Source organism: Bombina bombina, chromosome 6 (genome assembly GCF_027579735.1).
Source record: "Bombina bombina isolate aBomBom1 chromosome 6, aBomBom1.pri, whole genome shotgun sequence".
Classification (NCBI taxonomy): domain Eukaryota; kingdom Metazoa; phylum Chordata; class Amphibia; order Anura; family Bombinatoridae; genus Bombina; species Bombina bombina.
The window spans coordinates 1,118,921,699-1,118,939,826 of NC_069504.1; the positions used below are offsets into that span (position 1 = coordinate 1,118,921,699).

Below are 18,128 nucleotides of genomic sequence, written 5' to 3' on the forward strand. Positions count from 1 at the left end.
GTGACCTCAAGTTGTCAGAATTTTGCAGGAAAGCCCAGTATCAAATAATATTAGAACAGCGTAATATAAAAATTAGCAATAATAAACAATTACAGCAATTTTTTACCAAATGGAAGTTGATGATTCTATCTCTCCCCTTAGCCATTCAAAGGCAAATAGTGGCAGTCTTTAAGAAGTCCGAGTGGTTTGTACAGCAGATACAGGCAGGAGTGTTCCCAAGAACATGGCCATTTGATTAAGGTGTCGGTGAGAGGTCCCTCCTTTTCTCTTTTTCCCTCCCTTCTTCCCCCTCCCTCCCTTCTTTTTTTTTTTTTTTTGTGTGAGTTTTAGTGGGTCCATGAGTCGCCAGGAACTGGTAACAATGTAGATATGAAATAAGTTCCAGTGAAGTTTGGTATACTTCGTTGGACTGCACTGTGGTCCTATATTTTGATGTAATATTGTCCTCTGTTTAAGTAAGCTACCTGCAGACTGTGGAGTTTGTAATTGTCAAGATTTTCTTTTTGTTCAAAAACTAATAAAAACATATTTAAAAAAAAAAACAAGTCCGGTGGCGATAACGTTAACCCACACCACTAACTCGCCGTTCAGACAGCTTTCAATTGCCGCCATCGGAGTTGTGATAAGTTCAGGCAGGCTGACGAGCTTAAAAATAAAATAATGTGTGTTAAGGTAGCATCTAAACCCCTACTACTTAGAGTTTAAACCTGCTAATGTCCGTGGAAAAAAAAGTCACTGCCTCTGACAAACTTCATGCTGTGATGAGAGTAAACGTGAATGTTTTTGTAGGGGCAATGGTAATCCGGTAGCGATATTAACCCAGAGAGTAGTTAACGGGGTGTAAAGCCCCCTGGATCCCAAAACAGTCTCACTTTAGCTACAATCCAAAAAGTATAGCAAAACCAAACAATTAACATAAGTGCCATTAAACATTGTATGTCCCTGAAATTGAGTGGCGTAAGAGCAAGTGAATAAAACAGACTGAGACTATTAATAGAACTTCAGACTAACAAAATCCTCATGGACTCAATAGTTTGTTAGTCTATAACAGTACGTGAGAAGGTGCAGTTGAAAAGTAATATCTATATGCTACAGTTTTCACAATCTCAGCATTTTCAGTCGTGTGACCCAAATAAAAGTCCTGGTTTACTATGTACATTTACCCCACTCCGTGTCTTGCATCTAAGGAAGCACTGTCTTGGGTATTGCGCCCTAAATTGAGATAATGCCGATTCCAAACAATGGGATTCAGTAAGCTTTCTAGTTGTGTTAGCTGGAGCGGAGTCATGGACTTTAATTACTGTGCCTCCAACGGTAGCTAATGTCGGGTATGTGTTATTTGCAATCTCCTTTAGACAATCAACAGGCCGACAGGAAACAAGTGAGTCGCTGTACCAATCTGTGATGTCTCCCTTCCCAGCTGAGAGTATAGCATATAACGGAGTAATAACTCCAGTTGGACCATCTGGTGAAATCTCTTGCAGTGTATCCAGGGAAGGAGGCGGAACATAGTGGACCGTGATTGGAGATCGCCCATACACCTTTGCCACCATTAAACCTCTTCTGCTCTCCAGCTCCTGTAAATTAGGCTCGGGCTCCGCAACCACCAGGCCTGATGACCCCCCAGGGTATCCACATAAGCATCTTCTTGATATTTCTCCTGCTCTTTTGCAATGTTCTCTAGGTCTGTAAACCAGCACATTTTATCAGGATTAGGTCTTTTAAATGCCTGGTGAATGGCCTCAGTGATGCAGTCAAGTTGTTGCTGTAGCAGGGAACTGAGGACGCAAACGGGGAGATCCTCCTGGATTGCCATCTGATCCGCAGTATTGTACACTTTAGCTGTGCTGTAGTTTTTGCTTCTCCTTAGTTTGCCACATAGGGCATTGGCCACACAATAGGTGCAGCAGTGGTGAGGACAAATGAAGCTTCAAATATAGGGGAAGGCCTCAGAAGAAAAGGTCCGGTACTGAGGGCTAGGGAGCCGTGCCAGAAACCAAAACCCTAATTCTTGGGTCAGAGTGCCTTCAGTCGAGTTTCTCCACCTTATGAAATAGCTTGTTGCCAATATTTCAGCTGGAATTGAGTAAGAAGTGGTGGATGAGCCAGGAGCTGAAGCTCAGTGCGACCATTAAGATAGTTGCCGCCCGGAAGTCCCCAAGTGCTACTGAAATTCTATTGGCTATTCAAATCAGCCAATAGAATTTCAGTAGCTCTCATCCTATTGGCTGATTTGAACAGCCAATAGGATTTCAGTAGCTCTCATCCTATTGGCTGATTTAAATTTCAAAAATCAAATCAGTCAATAGGAATGCAAGGGACGCCATTTTGAAAAGGCTTCCTTGCATTGAAGATTCTGTGTACGGCAGTGACCGTATGAAGAGGACGCTCCGCGCCGGATGTCTTCAAGGATGGACCTGCTTTGCGCCGCCAGGATGAAGATAGAAGACACAGCCGGGATGAAGATAGAAGATGCCGCCTGGGCATTGGTAGTTTATTGTAGGCTAGGGTTTTTTTTAATTTTGGGGGGGCTTTTTTATTTTTATAGGGCTATTAGATTAGGTGTACTTGTTTTTATTTTGGATAATTCCGTTTGTTATTTTTCGTAATTTAGTATTTTTTATCTTTTGAAATTTTAGACTTAATTTTTTTTAGTAGTGTTAGTTTTTTTTTAATGTGTAATTTAGTTTATTTAATTGATATTTTAATTTTAGTATAATAGTTATGTTAGGTTAATTGTTAGTTTAAACTTATTTTTTTAGGGATATTGTAGTTTTAATTTAAAGTTAGGGGGTTGTTAGGGTTAATAGTTTAATTTATTTTTTTGCGATGTGGGAGACTGGTTGTTTAGGGGTTAATAGGTTTATTTAGTGGCGGTGATGTGGGAGGCCAGAGGTTTAGGCGTTAATAACTTTATTTAGTGGCGGCGATGTCAGGGAGAGGCGGAATAGGGGTTAATCTCTTTATTAATAGTGTCGGCGATTTTGGGGTGCGGGGAATAGGGTTTAATAACTTTATTATAATGGCGGCAATGTTGGGGAGTGGAGGAATAGGGGTTAATAACTTTTATTAGTGGCGGCAATATCGGGAGCGGCAGATTAGGGGTTAATAACTTTATTTAGGTGGCGGCGATGTCGGGGGCGGCAGATTACAGGTGTTTAGACTTGGGGTTTATGTCAGGGTGTTAGGTTTAAACGTAACTTTTTTCCCCCATAGACATCAATGGGGTTGCGTTAAGGCGATCGCCATTCCGCGCTTCAGGTGTTAGTTTTTATCTAACACTCTCTCCCTATTGATGTCAATGGGGGAAAGCGTGCATGAGCACGTCATAGCAGCCCTTTGGATTTTGTGCGGTATGGTGCTTATCGCCACCATATGGCATGCACAAGGCGGCTTTTCAGAAACTTGTAATGGCAGAGCTATGGAAGGTGAAATAAAGCAACTTTGTTGCGTTCGTTTCGCACCCTCTATAGCGCAAAACTCATAATCTAGGCGTGAGTCATTACCAGATGGTACAAGCACCTTAGACTCTCTAAGCAAGTGCTGTGTTTTAAATGCTGGTGCACGGTGCATACTTAAATACACTTTTGAAACGGCTTTAGCTTTTACTAGAAACATTTCACTTTCAGGGGGTTTCATACACAGTAGAGCTATCATAAAATGTTCTAGCACATTATAGCTTTGTTATCATCACTATTTTATTTTCTGTAACAAGAATATAAAGAAGGCACTTGTGTAATTCTAGGATTATGAATGTAAATATACCTTGTACACAGAGATAGATAGTGGTGAGATCTCCTATGTTTGCCCTGATGGGTGTAGTCTCTGTAGGGGATGCTACACACAAAGCACTTAGGACACACCTGCAGAGTTGGCACAAGCTAAAATGACTAAATGTGCATCACTGCCTTGGCATATACGCACCATGATTAAGGTATCACTTACTTCAATTGCGTAGTGCAGGGCTGAGCATGCGGGATGCAGAGACAGGTTCTGGAATGGTTTGATGTTGGGTTTCTGCCAACCCTTCTCCAGCGACCATTCAATGCATAGCATGTGATCCGTGAACACTGTACCAAAAACCAGCTTGCTTGGATCAGGCTTTTCTTTGGAGGAGGTGACCCGCTCGATAATTAAATCAGAAGCCTAGAGGAGGACAAAAGATATCAGATCACCTGTGAGAAATGGTCTATGTTCTAATATTGTCTGATCTGCTACAGCTAGAGAGGCAGATGGTAGTCATATATTTTACACAGTGCATCTATAGCATTTGATCCATATTTCATCTGTCTCTGAAGCAATAAAGGGTTAACATTTTACAGTGTGACATTGAGAGCTACTGTGATGCTTACATCTCACTTTTACACACAAGGAGGTGGTTGCTTAGCAACATCTATAAACTATGTATGTTGTTACTTATATGCACGTGTGTTAATTTGTGTATCTAGTAAATGTGTAAAGCCAGAACCTGGAATGATTTCATGCAGATATCTTTTACACTTTTTTGTTGGGTGTTAATATGTTAAAGGGACCGTTTACCCATAAATTTTGTCCCCTTAAATTTGTTCCCAGTGATCTATTTTACGTACTGGAGTGTATTCAATTGTTTACAAATAGCTTCTCCACCTTTATATTGGCTTTTGAAATAGTTGATTTTGTCTGTATAGGCTATAGAAAAGCTAAATAAACACAGCCAGCAGAATAAATTACACTCCCAGTCAGAGGTAGGAGAGATAAGTAATAAAGGGCTAGATTACAGGTGGAGCGCTGATTTATCGAGCGCTACGTGCAAATATCCTATTTGCCGCACTATCTTTAGACCTCCTGGAGTTTTAAGTTTACATCCACTAATAGTGGGAGGTGTTATGGAAACTATTGGTAGGCGTGGTCAATACTATTTTTATGAATACTCTGTTGCAACGTGTCTATCAAGGTTTTTTTATTTTTAGATGTTGGCAACTATAAGATTTCCATGCAAGAGAAAACATATTTAATGTTAAAACTTTCTCTTGTTTAATGATTGATTAAAACCAGAGGAGTTACAGGAATATTTTAATAAACTCTATGGTGTGGGAAAATATTTTAAATAATCGAAAGGACCATCAAATATAGAAGAATTACATAATCCAAAACGATGAGTAAAGATATAATGCAATTGTCTAAATTTAAAATGAGCAGTAGGTTTTTTTCAGAAAAATGTAAAAGTTAGTCCAAATTTCTTTCATCCTGTATCATGTGACAGCTATCTGCCAATCACTAAAATGCATATAAGTATATACTGTGAATTCTTGCACACGCTCAGTAGATGCTACAGCCTCAGAAAGTGTGATAATAAAAAGATTGTGCACATTTTGATAATGGAAGTGAATATGAAAGTCGTCTAAAATGTTTTGCTCTACCTGAACCATGAGGTTTAATTTTTGACATTATTGCATTTATGTAAACATTGTGCATGTTCCACATTTTATAGAGAGGCAAAAAGGCAAATTCTGTTACCTAACAAATCAAATCGCTGGCTTCAGCTATTTGCAGCATTTTAAAAATGTAGGTTACAGATTTTGTTTTCTGGTCTCTCTGGGGAGAGTGAGACACAAAATCAAGAAATGATGTCTTTAAAACACACACACACACACATATACACACACACACACACACACACATATACACACGCACACACACATATATACACACACACACACATATATATATATATATATATATACACACACACACATATATATATATATACACACACACACACATATATATATATATATATATACACACACACACATATATATACATATATATATACACACACACACATATATATATATATATATATATATATATATATATATATATATACACACACACACACATATATATATATATATATATATATATATATATATATATATATATACATATATGTGTGTGTGTGTTATTTCACCCAGTTCTACTGAAAAGAATGGTTTTGAAATCTTTTACAAATCTGCACACAAACAGAGATTCTGTACATGATGTCCCTTTAACAACTGTTTAAATTAATTATGGAGAAGGGTATGTTTGAAGGTTGGTACGCCAACTGCCTTGGGACTTGTAATAAATTCTAATTATGCGATCTGTTGCCAGAAAAAAAACTGCCAAGTTAAACATTACACGTAAAATAAAAGTTGTTTGTATTCCCTAAAATAACTGACTTTACCAGCTCCTATGTTATTTAGTGCAAGACAACACAAACTACGGCCCCGGTGCCACATCTGGCAAAAAACAGACACCAGTAATTTGTTATTAAAAAAAATTGTTTAATACTACTTATTTAATTAAGCTTGTGTATTTGTACCAATGCTGTAAATGTGAGTAGTAGTCACAGGTAAAGGGAAATAAAAGAGCCATAATAAAATGTTTATTGCACTAACATATAGTTAAAAGGACAGTGTACCGTAACATTTTTGCTCAAGGGCTAAGCAGATAGTGCACAATAAGCCATGGACGCACAAAGCTAAAGGTGCACTAAGCTGAGGCTGGCTATGGGTGGACGCACAAAGCTAAGGGTGCACTAAGCTGAGGCTGGCTATGGGTGGACGCACAAAGCTAAGGGTGCACTAAGCCATAGGTGCATTAAGCCAAGGGTGCACTAAGCTGTGTGTACATTAAGCCAAGGGTGCACTAAGCTGAGAGTGCAGTAAGTCAAGGGTGCACTAAGCTGAGAATGCAGTAAGCCAAGGGTGCACTAAGCTGAGGCTCAGGGTGTATTAAGCTGTGGGTACATTAAGCCGAGGGTGTACTAAGCCGTGGGTGCACTAAGCCGAGGGTGCACTAAGCCGTGGGTGCACTAAGCCGTGGGTGCACTAAGCCGAGGGTGCACTAAGTTGAGGCTGGCTGTGGGTGCACTAAGCTGAGGGTGCACTAAGCTGTGGGTGCACTAAGCCGTGGGTGCATTAAGTCGAGGGTGCACTAAGCCAGGGGTGCATTAAGCCGAGGGTGCACTAAGCCGAGGGTGCATTAAGCTGTGGGTGCATTAAGCCAAGGGTGCATTAAGCCGAGGGTGCATTAGGCCAAGGGTGCACTAAACTGAGAATGCACTAAGCTGATGTTGCATTAAGCCAAGGATGCACTAAGTTGAGGTTGCATTAAGCCAAGGATGCACTAAGTTGAGGTTGCATTAAGCCAAGGATGCACTAAGTTGAGGTTGCATTAAGCCAAGGGTGCACTAAGTTGAGGGTGCATTAAGCCAAGGATGCACTAAGTTGAGGTTGCATTAAGCCAAGGATGCACTAAGTTGAGGTTGCATTAAGTCAAGGATGCACTAAGTTGAGATTGCATTAAGCCAAGGATGCACTAAGTTAAGGTTGCATTAAGCCAAGGATGCACTAAGTTGAGGTTGCATTAAGCCAAGGGTGCACTAAGCTGAGGATGCACTAAGCCGAGGGTGCACTAAGTTGAGGCTGGCTGTAGGTGCACTAAGCTGAGGGTGCACTAAGCTGTGGGTGCACTAAGCTGTGGGTGCATTAAGCCGAGGGTGCACTAAGTTGAGGTTGCATTAAGCCAAGGGTGCACTAAGCTGAGTTGCATTAAGCCAAGGGTGCACTAAGTTGAGGTTGCATTAAGCCAAGGGTGCACTAAGTTAAGATTGCATTAAGCCAAGGGTGCACTAAGCTGAGTTGCATTAAGGCAAGGGTGGACTAAGTGGTGAGTGCATTAAGCCGAGGGTGCACTAAGTTGAGGCTGGCTGTAGGTGCACTAAGCCGAGGGTGCACTAAGCTGAGGGTGCACTAAGCTGTGGGTGCACTAAGCTGTGGGTGCATTAAGCCGAGGGTGCACTAAGCCGTGGGTGCATTAAGCTGTGGGTGCATTTAGCTGTGGGTGCATTAAGCCAAGGGTGCATTAAGCCTAGGATGCATTAAGCCAAGGGTGCATTAAGCCGAGAGTGCATTAAGCCAAGGGTGCACTAAGCTGATGTTGCATTAAGCCAAGGATGCACTAAGTTGAGATTGCATTAAGCCAAGGGTGCACTAAGCTGAGGATGCACTAAGCCGAGGTTGCATTAAGCTGAGAATGCACTAAGCTGAGGGTGCACTAAGCTGTGGGTGCACTAAGCTGTGGGTGCATTAAGCCGAGGGTGCACTAAGCCGTGGGTGCATTAAGCCAAGGGTGCACTAAGCTGAGGTTGCATTAAGCCAAGGATGCACTAAGTTGAGGTTTCATTAAGTCAAGGGTGCACTAAGTTGAGGTGGCATTAAGCCAAGGGTGCACTAAGCTGAGTTGCATTAAGGCAAGGGTGGACTAAGCGGTGGGTGCATTAGGCCGAGGGTGCACTAAGTTGAGGCTGGCTGTAGGTGCACTAAGCTGAGGGTGCACTAAGCCGTGGGTGCATTAAGCTGTGGGTGCACTAAGCTGTGGGTGCATTAAGCCGAGGGTGCACTAAGCCGTGGGTGCATTAAGCCAAGGGTGCATTAAGCCGAGGGTGCATTAAGCCAAGGGTGCACTAAGCTGAGAATGCACTAAGCTGATGTTGCATTAAGCCAAGGATGCACTAAGTTGAGATTGCATTAAGCCAGAGTGCACTAAGCTGAGGATGCACTAAGCTGAGGGTGCATTAAGCTGAGAATGCACTAAGCTGAGGTTGCATTAAGCCAAGGGTGCATTAAGCTGAGTTGCATTAAGGCAAGGTTGGACTAAGCGGTGGGTGCATTATGCCGAGGGTGCACTAAGTTGAGGCTGGCTGTGGGTGCACTAAGCTGAGGGTGCACTAAGCTGTAGGTGCACTAAGCTGAGGGTGCACTAAGCTGAGGGTGCACTAAGCTGTGGGTGCACTAAGCCGAGGGTGCACTAAGCCGTGGGTGCATTAAGCCAAGGGTGCATTAAGCCAAGGGTGCACTAAGCTGAGGTTGCATTAAGCTAAGGCTGCACTAAGTTGAGGTTGCATTAAGCCAAGGGTGCACTAAGCTGAGTTGCATTAATGCAAGGGTGGACTAAGCGGTGGGTGCATTAGGCTGAGGGTGCACTAAGCTGAAGTTGCATTAAGCCGAGGGTGCACTAAGCTGAGGTTGCATTAAACCAAGGGTGCACTAAGCTGAGGTTGCAGTAACCCAAGGGTGCATTAAGTTGAGGTTGCATTAAGCCAAGGGTGCACTAAGTTGAGGTTGCATTAAGCCAAGGGTGCACTGAGCTGAGGTTGCATTAAGCTGAGGTTGCAGTAAGCCAAGGGTGCACTAAGCTGAGGTTGCAGTAAGCCAAGGATGCATTAAGCTGAGGGTGCATTAAGCTGAGGTTGCAGTAAGCCAAGGGTGCACTAAGCTGAGGTTGCAGTAAGCCAAGGGTGCACTAAGCTGAGGTTGCAGTAAGCCAAGGGTGCACTAAGCTGAGGGTGCATTAAGCTGAGGTTGCAGAAAGCCAAGGGTGCACTACGCTGAGGTTCCAGTAGGCCAAAGATGCACTAAGTTGAGGTTGCTTTAAGCCAAGGGTGCACTAAGCTGAGGGTGCATTAAACCGAGGGTGCTCTAAGCCGGGAGTGCAACCCTAATCTCATCACTTGTAAAACGAGCACAATGAGCTCACTAATAGCGCTCCCTGCACCTTCTATTAAAAGTATAGGGCATGCTAAAAATGTTTAGACCACATTAACCATCCACTTGTTATACAAGATTGTATGTTATTCTTGTTGCGGGCTCATTGGGTAAGGCATGATCAGCTTAACTGTATAAAGTTCTGTGGTCACACAGGCTCACAGACACAGTGATACACTGAACCTGCAATACAGTAATGGAATCCTTCTCCCATTCTGTGTTAAATAAACCACCAACATCACCAGGAACACAAGAAGACTGGTAGGTACCAATATCACAACCCCAAATTAAGCTTTTTTACCCGCTGGCTGTCTAAAAGCCACCACGCAGCTTATCCATTGGGGCCACCAGCATAATACTGCCGAGAGCTAGCCACAAAATATCTCACTGGCATCTGAATAATTCTATGTCATCATGCTTAACAATTTCCTCACCAGTAGCGAACCTACCCAACAAGAAAGGGCCCTACCGAAGGCAACTCAGTAATAAGCAATAGTAATAATGTACATACTTCTCTGTATAAATGATATTTACTATATATACAGTATATATATATATATATATATATATATATATATATATATATATATATAAAAATATATGTGTATGTGTGTGTAAAAGGGCATCCTATGAAATTACCTTGCTTAAAGGGACAGTATATATCAATTTTCATATAACTGCATGTAATAGGCACTCTATAAAGAAGAATATGCACAGATACTGCTATAAAATCCAGTATAAAATATTTTGAAAACGTATGTGGAAACTCCCAGTTTAGCACTGTTTATGAGGTTAGGCTGGGACACCCACTGAAATGGGATAAGAAAGCAGGAAGTGCAGACACCCCCCTCCCCTGCATATTAAAAGACCCATTATCAACTACCAGCTCTTCCCATGCTAGACAGCAGGACGTCTGTCGTGCAGCACCTACCCTCGGGAACACGCTCCCTCGTGCTGTCAGGCTTTGCCCTAATTTTTCTTCCTTTAAATGCTCCCTGAAGACTTTTCTGTTCAGAGAAACCTACCACCCAACTCAATAATAAATGAATTTCACTTACCTAACATTTCCCTTATCTAACTCTGCATTAACAACTTTCTCAATCTTGCAGTCCTCACCTCCTGTTTCCCAACCTCCTACCCTTCTAGATTGTAAATTCCCACGGGAATAGGGCCCTCAATTCCTCCTGTATGCGTTTGTAAATTATGTCCTGTCTCTTACAAGTTTTATATAATTGTTTTATGTAAATGAATTGTATCCTTGGACAGCGCTGCAGAATATGTTGGCGCTTCATAAATAAAGTATAATAATAATAATGCATCTAAAACATTGGAGCTTGGTTAAGAGTCTGAAAATCAGCACAATGTTCTTAAAAAAATAAGCAAAACTGTACATTGTTACAAAAACACTCCCAGATGGGCTGTATAAATGGATCATCTACAAAACATTTTTGCCAAGAAAAATACAGTGTACAATGTCCCTTTAAAGTCACTGAACTCCTCAGTACAACCAAATGTATTCACAAGGTTTGTCTATGGAAATTTCATGGCTATGTGCTGGATTTTATGCACCTGTTAGCAATGGGTGAGGCTTACACACCTGAACTCATTAATCAGTAGGGGTGTCCATATACAGTTAGCCATATTGTGCATGTCCCTGAAACAGAAATAACCTTTACTGGAACTTTTTTGCTAACAGAAGCAGGGCTTATTTTTTGGTACTGAGTAGCACCACCTCTCCCATCCCATAATATTTGTAATCGTCACATAAATACTGTCGTTTTCACAAGAGGGGCTGCAAAATATATCAAGCATTAAAAATAGCTGTGTCCCTTTGCTTTTATCAAAGTTACAGAGCAAAATATATAAATGAGCACCGGCACTTAATACAAGTATACAGCAAACATCCTAACAAGAATGGAAAAGCTTGCATGCACATTTCAGTTTTGACTATAATCTCTCTCTAATAAAATTCAGAATAAAAAAAGGGGGCAGTACTTTGAGCATATAGGGGGGCACGTTCCACCACTGCTTATAGTTAATATTTGGAACAGATAAAGGCAGTAGGGAAACACTATCAAAGGGACATTAAACCCAAAATTTGTCTTCACGATTCAGATAGGACATATGATTTTAATCAGCTTTCCAATTTACTTCCATTACATTTGCTTCATTCTTTTGGTATCCTTTGTTGAAGGAGCAGCAATACACTACTGGGAGCTAGCTGAACAACCCTGAGAACCAATTACAAGAATCATATATGTGCAGCCACCAATCAAAAGCTATCTCCCAGTAGTGCATTGATGTTCCTGTAAAGGTATGCTTTTAACAAAGGATATCAAAAGAACAAAGCAAATTTGATAATAAAAGCATTGGAAAGTGGTTTAAAATAGTTTTTCTCGGTATGAGCAGCAGGGTCACAAGAGTGAGCATGCATCCACATAAACAGAAACTGCTTGTTTTGACTCTTTGTCACCTTAGAGACGGCGAGATAAATCACCCTGTCACTCGCTCGTTCTAGGTGATTGACATGTCCCGTTCAAATGCAATTAGTTGCTCAGGAGCAGGTTGCAGCATTGCACAAGAAACCTCTTGTGCAATGTTAAATTTTGCTGTGCGATGCAAGGATGATACATTTCGCCCAAGGTGGGTACATTAACCTTTATCTGCTTTTAAAATCATTGTTCTATGTTACATTAACATAATTCTCTATTTAATTTTTTTATTGGCTACTAAGATGCTATAACCTTCCAGTAGGTCCAACTGTGGGAATCTGCTAAATCTCACACTCAATCCCTCTGTGAATCATCTTAGAAACAGGATGAACAAGTCCACAGGAGGTGGAGGGGCTGAAAAAGTAATGATTAAGCACATAGAACACTGGATGAAACCTGACTGAACAGCAGAAATCCAACTCAATGCAACAGGATTTATGAGAGCAGAACTATTTAATGGGTCAATAATTGTGCCCCAAATCTATTTGTAGGATGGGACAGTCTGACATTACAGATTAAATTAAACCCAGTCCCTATTCCACAACAGAATCTTGCAAGCGTCTGCACTGTCCACCACAAATCAAATAAGCAAAATATGTTCCTGTTCCTTGCAAGCTACAATTATAGCTTTCCCTTAAACATAACAACAAAATCCACCCAGATGTCACTGAAGTGTGCACGAGCTATCACTGGCATTGTGTTGCTGCTTGTGTATGGGTGCCTGGTGAGGAGGCAAGAGGGAGAGAGGTCTATTTCCTGGGACGTTGCTCTTTAGACATAAGCAGCAACACACTTTTGATACAAATAAACCAGCAGTGCACGGATATAACAAGCATCCCTCGCCATCTGCACGTGCTTCCAATGATATTTACTTCTGTGCTTTTTATTCCCCCAACCTCTCTGGAAATATTTCTGTGCATCATCATGCTGACAGCGGCTCTTGTGCATCATCATGCTGACAGCGGCTCTTGTGCATCATCATGCTGACAACGGCTCTTGTGCATTATCATGCTGACAGCGGCTCTTGTGCATCATCATGCTGACAGCGGCTCTTGTGCATCATCATGCTGACAGCAGCGGCTCTTGTGCATCATCATGCTGACAGCAGCGGCTCTTGTGCATCATCATGCTGACAGCAGCGGCTCTTGTGCATCATCATGCTGACAGCGGCTCTTGTGCATCATCATGTTGACAGCGGCTCTTGTGCATCATCATGCTGACAGCAGCGGCTCTTGTGCATCCTCATGCTGACAGCAGCGGCTCTTGTGCATCCTCATGCTGACAGCAGTGGCTCTTGTGCATCATCATGCTGACAGCAGCGGCTCTTGTGCATCATCATGCAGACAGCGGCTCTTGTGCATCATCATGCTGACAGCAGCTCTTGTGCATCATCATGCTGACAGCGGCTCTTGTGCATCATCATGCTGACAGCAGCGGCTCTTGTGCATCATCATGCTGACAGCAGCGGCTCTTGTGCATCATCATGCTGACAGCGGCTCTTGTGCATTATCATGCTGACAAAGGCTCTTGTGCATCATCATGCTGACAGCAGCTTTTGTGCATCATCATGCTGACAGTGGCACTTGTGCATCATCATGCTGACAGCGGCTCTTGTGCATTATCATGCTGACAACGGCTCTTGTGCATCATCATGCTGACAGCAGCTTTTGTGCATCATCATGCTGACAGCAGCGGCTCTTGTGCATCATCATGCTGACAGCGGCTCTTGTGCATCATCATGCTGACAGCAGCGGCTCTTGTGCATCATCATGCTGACAGTGGCTCTTGTGCATCATCATGCTGACAATGGCTCTTGTGCATCATCATGCTGACAGCAGCGGCTCTTGTGCATCATCATGCTGACAACGGCTCTTGTGCATCATCATGCTGACAACGGCTCTTGTGCATCATCATGCTGACAGCAGCGGCTCTTGTGCATCATCATGCTGACAGCGGCTTTTGTGCATCATCATGCTGACAGCGGCTCTTGTGCATCATCATGCTGACAGCAGCTCTTGTGCATCATCATGCTGACAGCGGCTCTTGTGCATCATCATGCTGACAGCGGCTCTTGTGCATCATCATGCTGACAGCGGCTCTTGTGCATCATCATGCTGACAGCGGCTCTTGTGCATCATCATGTTGACCACGGCCCTTGTGCATCATCATGCTGACAGCGGCTCTTGTGCATCATCATGCTGACCGCGGCTCTTGTGCATCATCATGCTGACAACGGCTCTTGTGCATCATTATGCTGACAGCGGCTCTTGTTTTCTACTAATTGAAGGCTGGTTAAAGGGATAGAAAACCCAAACATTTACTTATGTGATTCATACAGTTTTAAAAAAGTTTTCAATTTACTTCTATTATCAAATTTGCTTTGTTCCCATATTTTTCTTTGTTAAAGAGATACCTAGGTAGCATCTGGAGCACTACATGGCAGGAAATAGTGCTGCCCTCTAGTGTTCTTGCAAATGGGTAACATTCTTGCAAAACTGCTGCCATATAGTGCTCCAGACATATGGATCCTCCTGAGCTTATGTCCTTGCTTTTCAACAAAAGATGCCAAGAGAAAAAAGAAAATTTGATAATAGAATAATTTAGAAAGTTGTTCAAAATTGTATGTTCTACCAGAATCATGAAAATAAAAGTTAGGGTTTTCGTGTCCCTTTAATGGCTTTTGTGTTATTCACACTGAATTGGCAAGGTCTGGTATTTTGCCACTGTGCGGTGAAACAGTCTTAAGGGCTAGATTACAAGTGGAGCGCTAAATTATCGTGCACCTGCAAACTGGAAATGTGTCCGTTTGTGGTCACGGGATAAATAATCAGCTATTACAAGTGATTGGTGAGTGTGGGGTGTTAGAAAAGAGATGGCACTGAAAAGATCCTTTACATTGCAGTCTATGCGAACTGTGTGTTCCCAGTAAATGTATATGTATCTGCTTATATGCATACAGTATATATTATGTGTTAGTATGTGTATATACAGTATATATGTGTTAGTATGTGTATATACATATATATTATGTGTTATTATGTGTATATACAGTATATATTATGTGTTAGTATGTGTATATACAGTATATATTATGTGTTACTATGTGTATATACAGATATATTATGTGTTAGTATGTGTATATACAGTATATATTATGTGTTAGTATGTGTATATACAGATATATTATGTGTTAGTATGTGTATATACAGTATATATTATGTGTTAGTATGTGTATATACAGATATATTATGTGTTAGTATGTGTATATACAGTATATATTATGTGTTAGTATGTGTATATACAGATATATTATGTGTTAGTATGTGTATATACAGTATATATTATGTGTTAGTATGTGTATATACAGATATATTATGTGTTAGTATGTGTATATACAGTATATATTATGTGTTACTATGTGTATACACAGATATATTATGTGTTAGTATGTGTATATACAGTATATATTATGTGTTAGTATGTGTATATACAGTATATATTATGTGTTAATATGTGTATATACAGTATATATTATGTGTTACTATGTGTTTATACAGATATATTATGTGTTACTATGTGTATATACAGAATATATTATGTGTTAGTATGTGTATATACAGTATATATTATGTGTTAGTATGTGTATATACAGATATATTATGTGTTACTATGTGTATATACAGTATATATTATGTGTTAGCATGTGTATATACAGATATATTTATGTGTTACTATGTGTATATACAGTATATATTATGTGTTAGTATGTGTATATACAGTATATATTATGTGTTACTATGTGTATATACAGTATACATTATGTGTTAGTATGTGTATATACAGTATATATTATGTGTTAGTATGTGTATATACAGTATATATTATGTGTTAATATGTGTATATATAGATATATTATGTGTTAGTATGTGTTTATACAGTATATATTATGTGTTAGTATGTGTATATACAGATATATTATGTGTTAGTATGTGTATATACAGTATATATTATGTGTTACTATGTGTATATACAGTATATATTATGTGTTAGTATGTGTATATACAGTATATATTATGTGTTACTATGTGTATATACAGTATATATTATGTGTTAGTATGTGTATATACAGTATATATTATGTGTAAGTATGTGTATATACAGATATATTATGTGTTACTATGTGTATATACAGTATATATTATGTGTTAGTATGTGTATATACAGATATATTTATGTGTTACTGTAACAGTACCAACAGGATACCAAGGGTTAACACCAGGGAACAATGTCCTGCATAGGGAATCAGCAACTCACAACCCAGCCAGTTTTCAGGTTTAAAACAGAATGACTTTATTAAGGCTCATATGCCCAGTATTTATGCAGGTCAGGGGTTGAAAGAATGTTGTACATTACTTTACTTAGGCAGATAACAACTTAAACACCAGACACGTTTGGCTCTTCTTATCACTTAGGCGTTTTCTCTCTGAAGGTGATCAAACAATGGAATTCTCCTCACTAACTAAATTATGGCTGGAGCCAGCAACTTGTATTTAGAAAATTAGCTTCTTAAAGCTAAACACAGTTAACTCCTTCAGTCCTGACAGAAGGGTCTGTCACATCTACATAGCACACAATACATTCTATAGACAACCTTTCTTACATTATAGTCCTGAAGTGGCTAGGTTTGCCACAATGCTCCCCCAGAACCAAGCCGGCATACACAGTCTGATCCCAACGGATCGGCTTGGGGATGTCCGGGGAAGTACTCACAGATCACTTTTCAAGTTCAGTTTGTCTGGACAACCCGTCGGCGTTACCGTTTTGTTTCCCTGGGCGATAATAGATTTGTAAAGTCGAAGGGCTGCAGCGCCAAACTCCAGCGCAGCAGCCTGGCATTGTCCCCGGCCACACGGTTCAGCCGCACCAACGGGTTGTGATCTGTGAGTAAGGAAAAAGGTTGTCCATACAGGTACGGCTGCAACTTTTTGAGGGCCCTGATTAAAATATAAAAGGTAACAGCAACTTGTAAGTAAACCAAACTAGGTTGTAGTTCCTCAAATAGGGCTTCAGCTACCGTCTCTGCATGGATGTTGGAGAGAGCAATGGCCTCGGGGTACCTAGTGGCGTAGTCCACCACGGTTAAAATGTACCTCTTCCCGAAGGGACTGGGCTTGGGTAGTCACAGGGTTAACATCAGCAGGACCCATGGGAGCATAGGCAGAAACAAGGGGGGCCAAGTCATTTCCAAGGAGAACATCAGCAGGTAAGTCCTTCTTGACCCCCACATTCACAGGTCTAGCGCCCACTCCCCAATCCAAATGTACCCTGGCAACAGGTAAGCGGAACACAGTGCCCCCTGCTACCCTCACAGCCACAGTGTCTCCAGTGTGCTGTTTCTCAGACACCAAGTTCTCTTGAAGCAAGGTCATGGTAGCACCAGTATCCCGTAGACCACTGACCTCCTTCCCATTCACTTTAACCCGTTGCCGGTTATTCCGGTGGGCAGCTTGCATGGGGTCTGCTTCATGTAGGCTGCCCCAGCATTCAGGATTATGTTGGATTCCGCCGGCGGGTCTTCTCCAGGACTGTGCTTGATTCGCTGCGTTTAGGGGACACTCTGGTCTTTTGTGCCCTAGTTGCTTACATCCAAAGCACCGAATAGGTTGTGAGTAGCCCCGCGAATTGAACCGGGCACTCTGAGGGTAGTTCGTGGCCGGAGACCGTGTGGTATAGCGGTGCACCGGGGGCTGATAACTGGCAGCTGCTGGAGTGACTGGGGGTCTGTACTCCACTCTAGCAGTGGGCAATCGGTATACCGCTCCCCCTGCCCCTCGTACTGCCACGGATCCACCAGTGTGTGCTGTATCCGGCACCAGATGGGGAGCTATCAGGGTTAAAGTAGCTCCCGAATCCCGAAGTCCCTGGACCTCCTTCCCCTCTACGGTCACCAGCTGGCGGTGATGTTGCCGGTTATCGGTGGCCCGGACCGACATCACCTCATGCAGTATTCCCAGGGGTTCCTCGGCTTGGGTGCTCAACACCTCATGAGCGGCTGGCTCCGTTT

The 18,128-nt window shown here is 41.7% G+C and overlaps 1 protein-coding gene across 1 annotated transcript in view; it reads right to left on the reverse strand.

Moving 5' to 3' along the window:
* BCAT1 (branched chain amino acid transaminase 1) overlaps window positions 1-18,128 on the reverse strand; it is a 240,047-nt gene that overhangs the window by 90,931 nt on the left and 130,988 nt on the right. Inside the window, exon 3 of the mRNA XM_053719082.1 lies at window positions 3,946-4,146. Coding sequence (XP_053575057.1) covers window positions 3,946-4,146 — 201 coding nt within the window. The remainder of the gene's footprint in view (window positions 1-3,945; window positions 4,147-18,128) is intronic.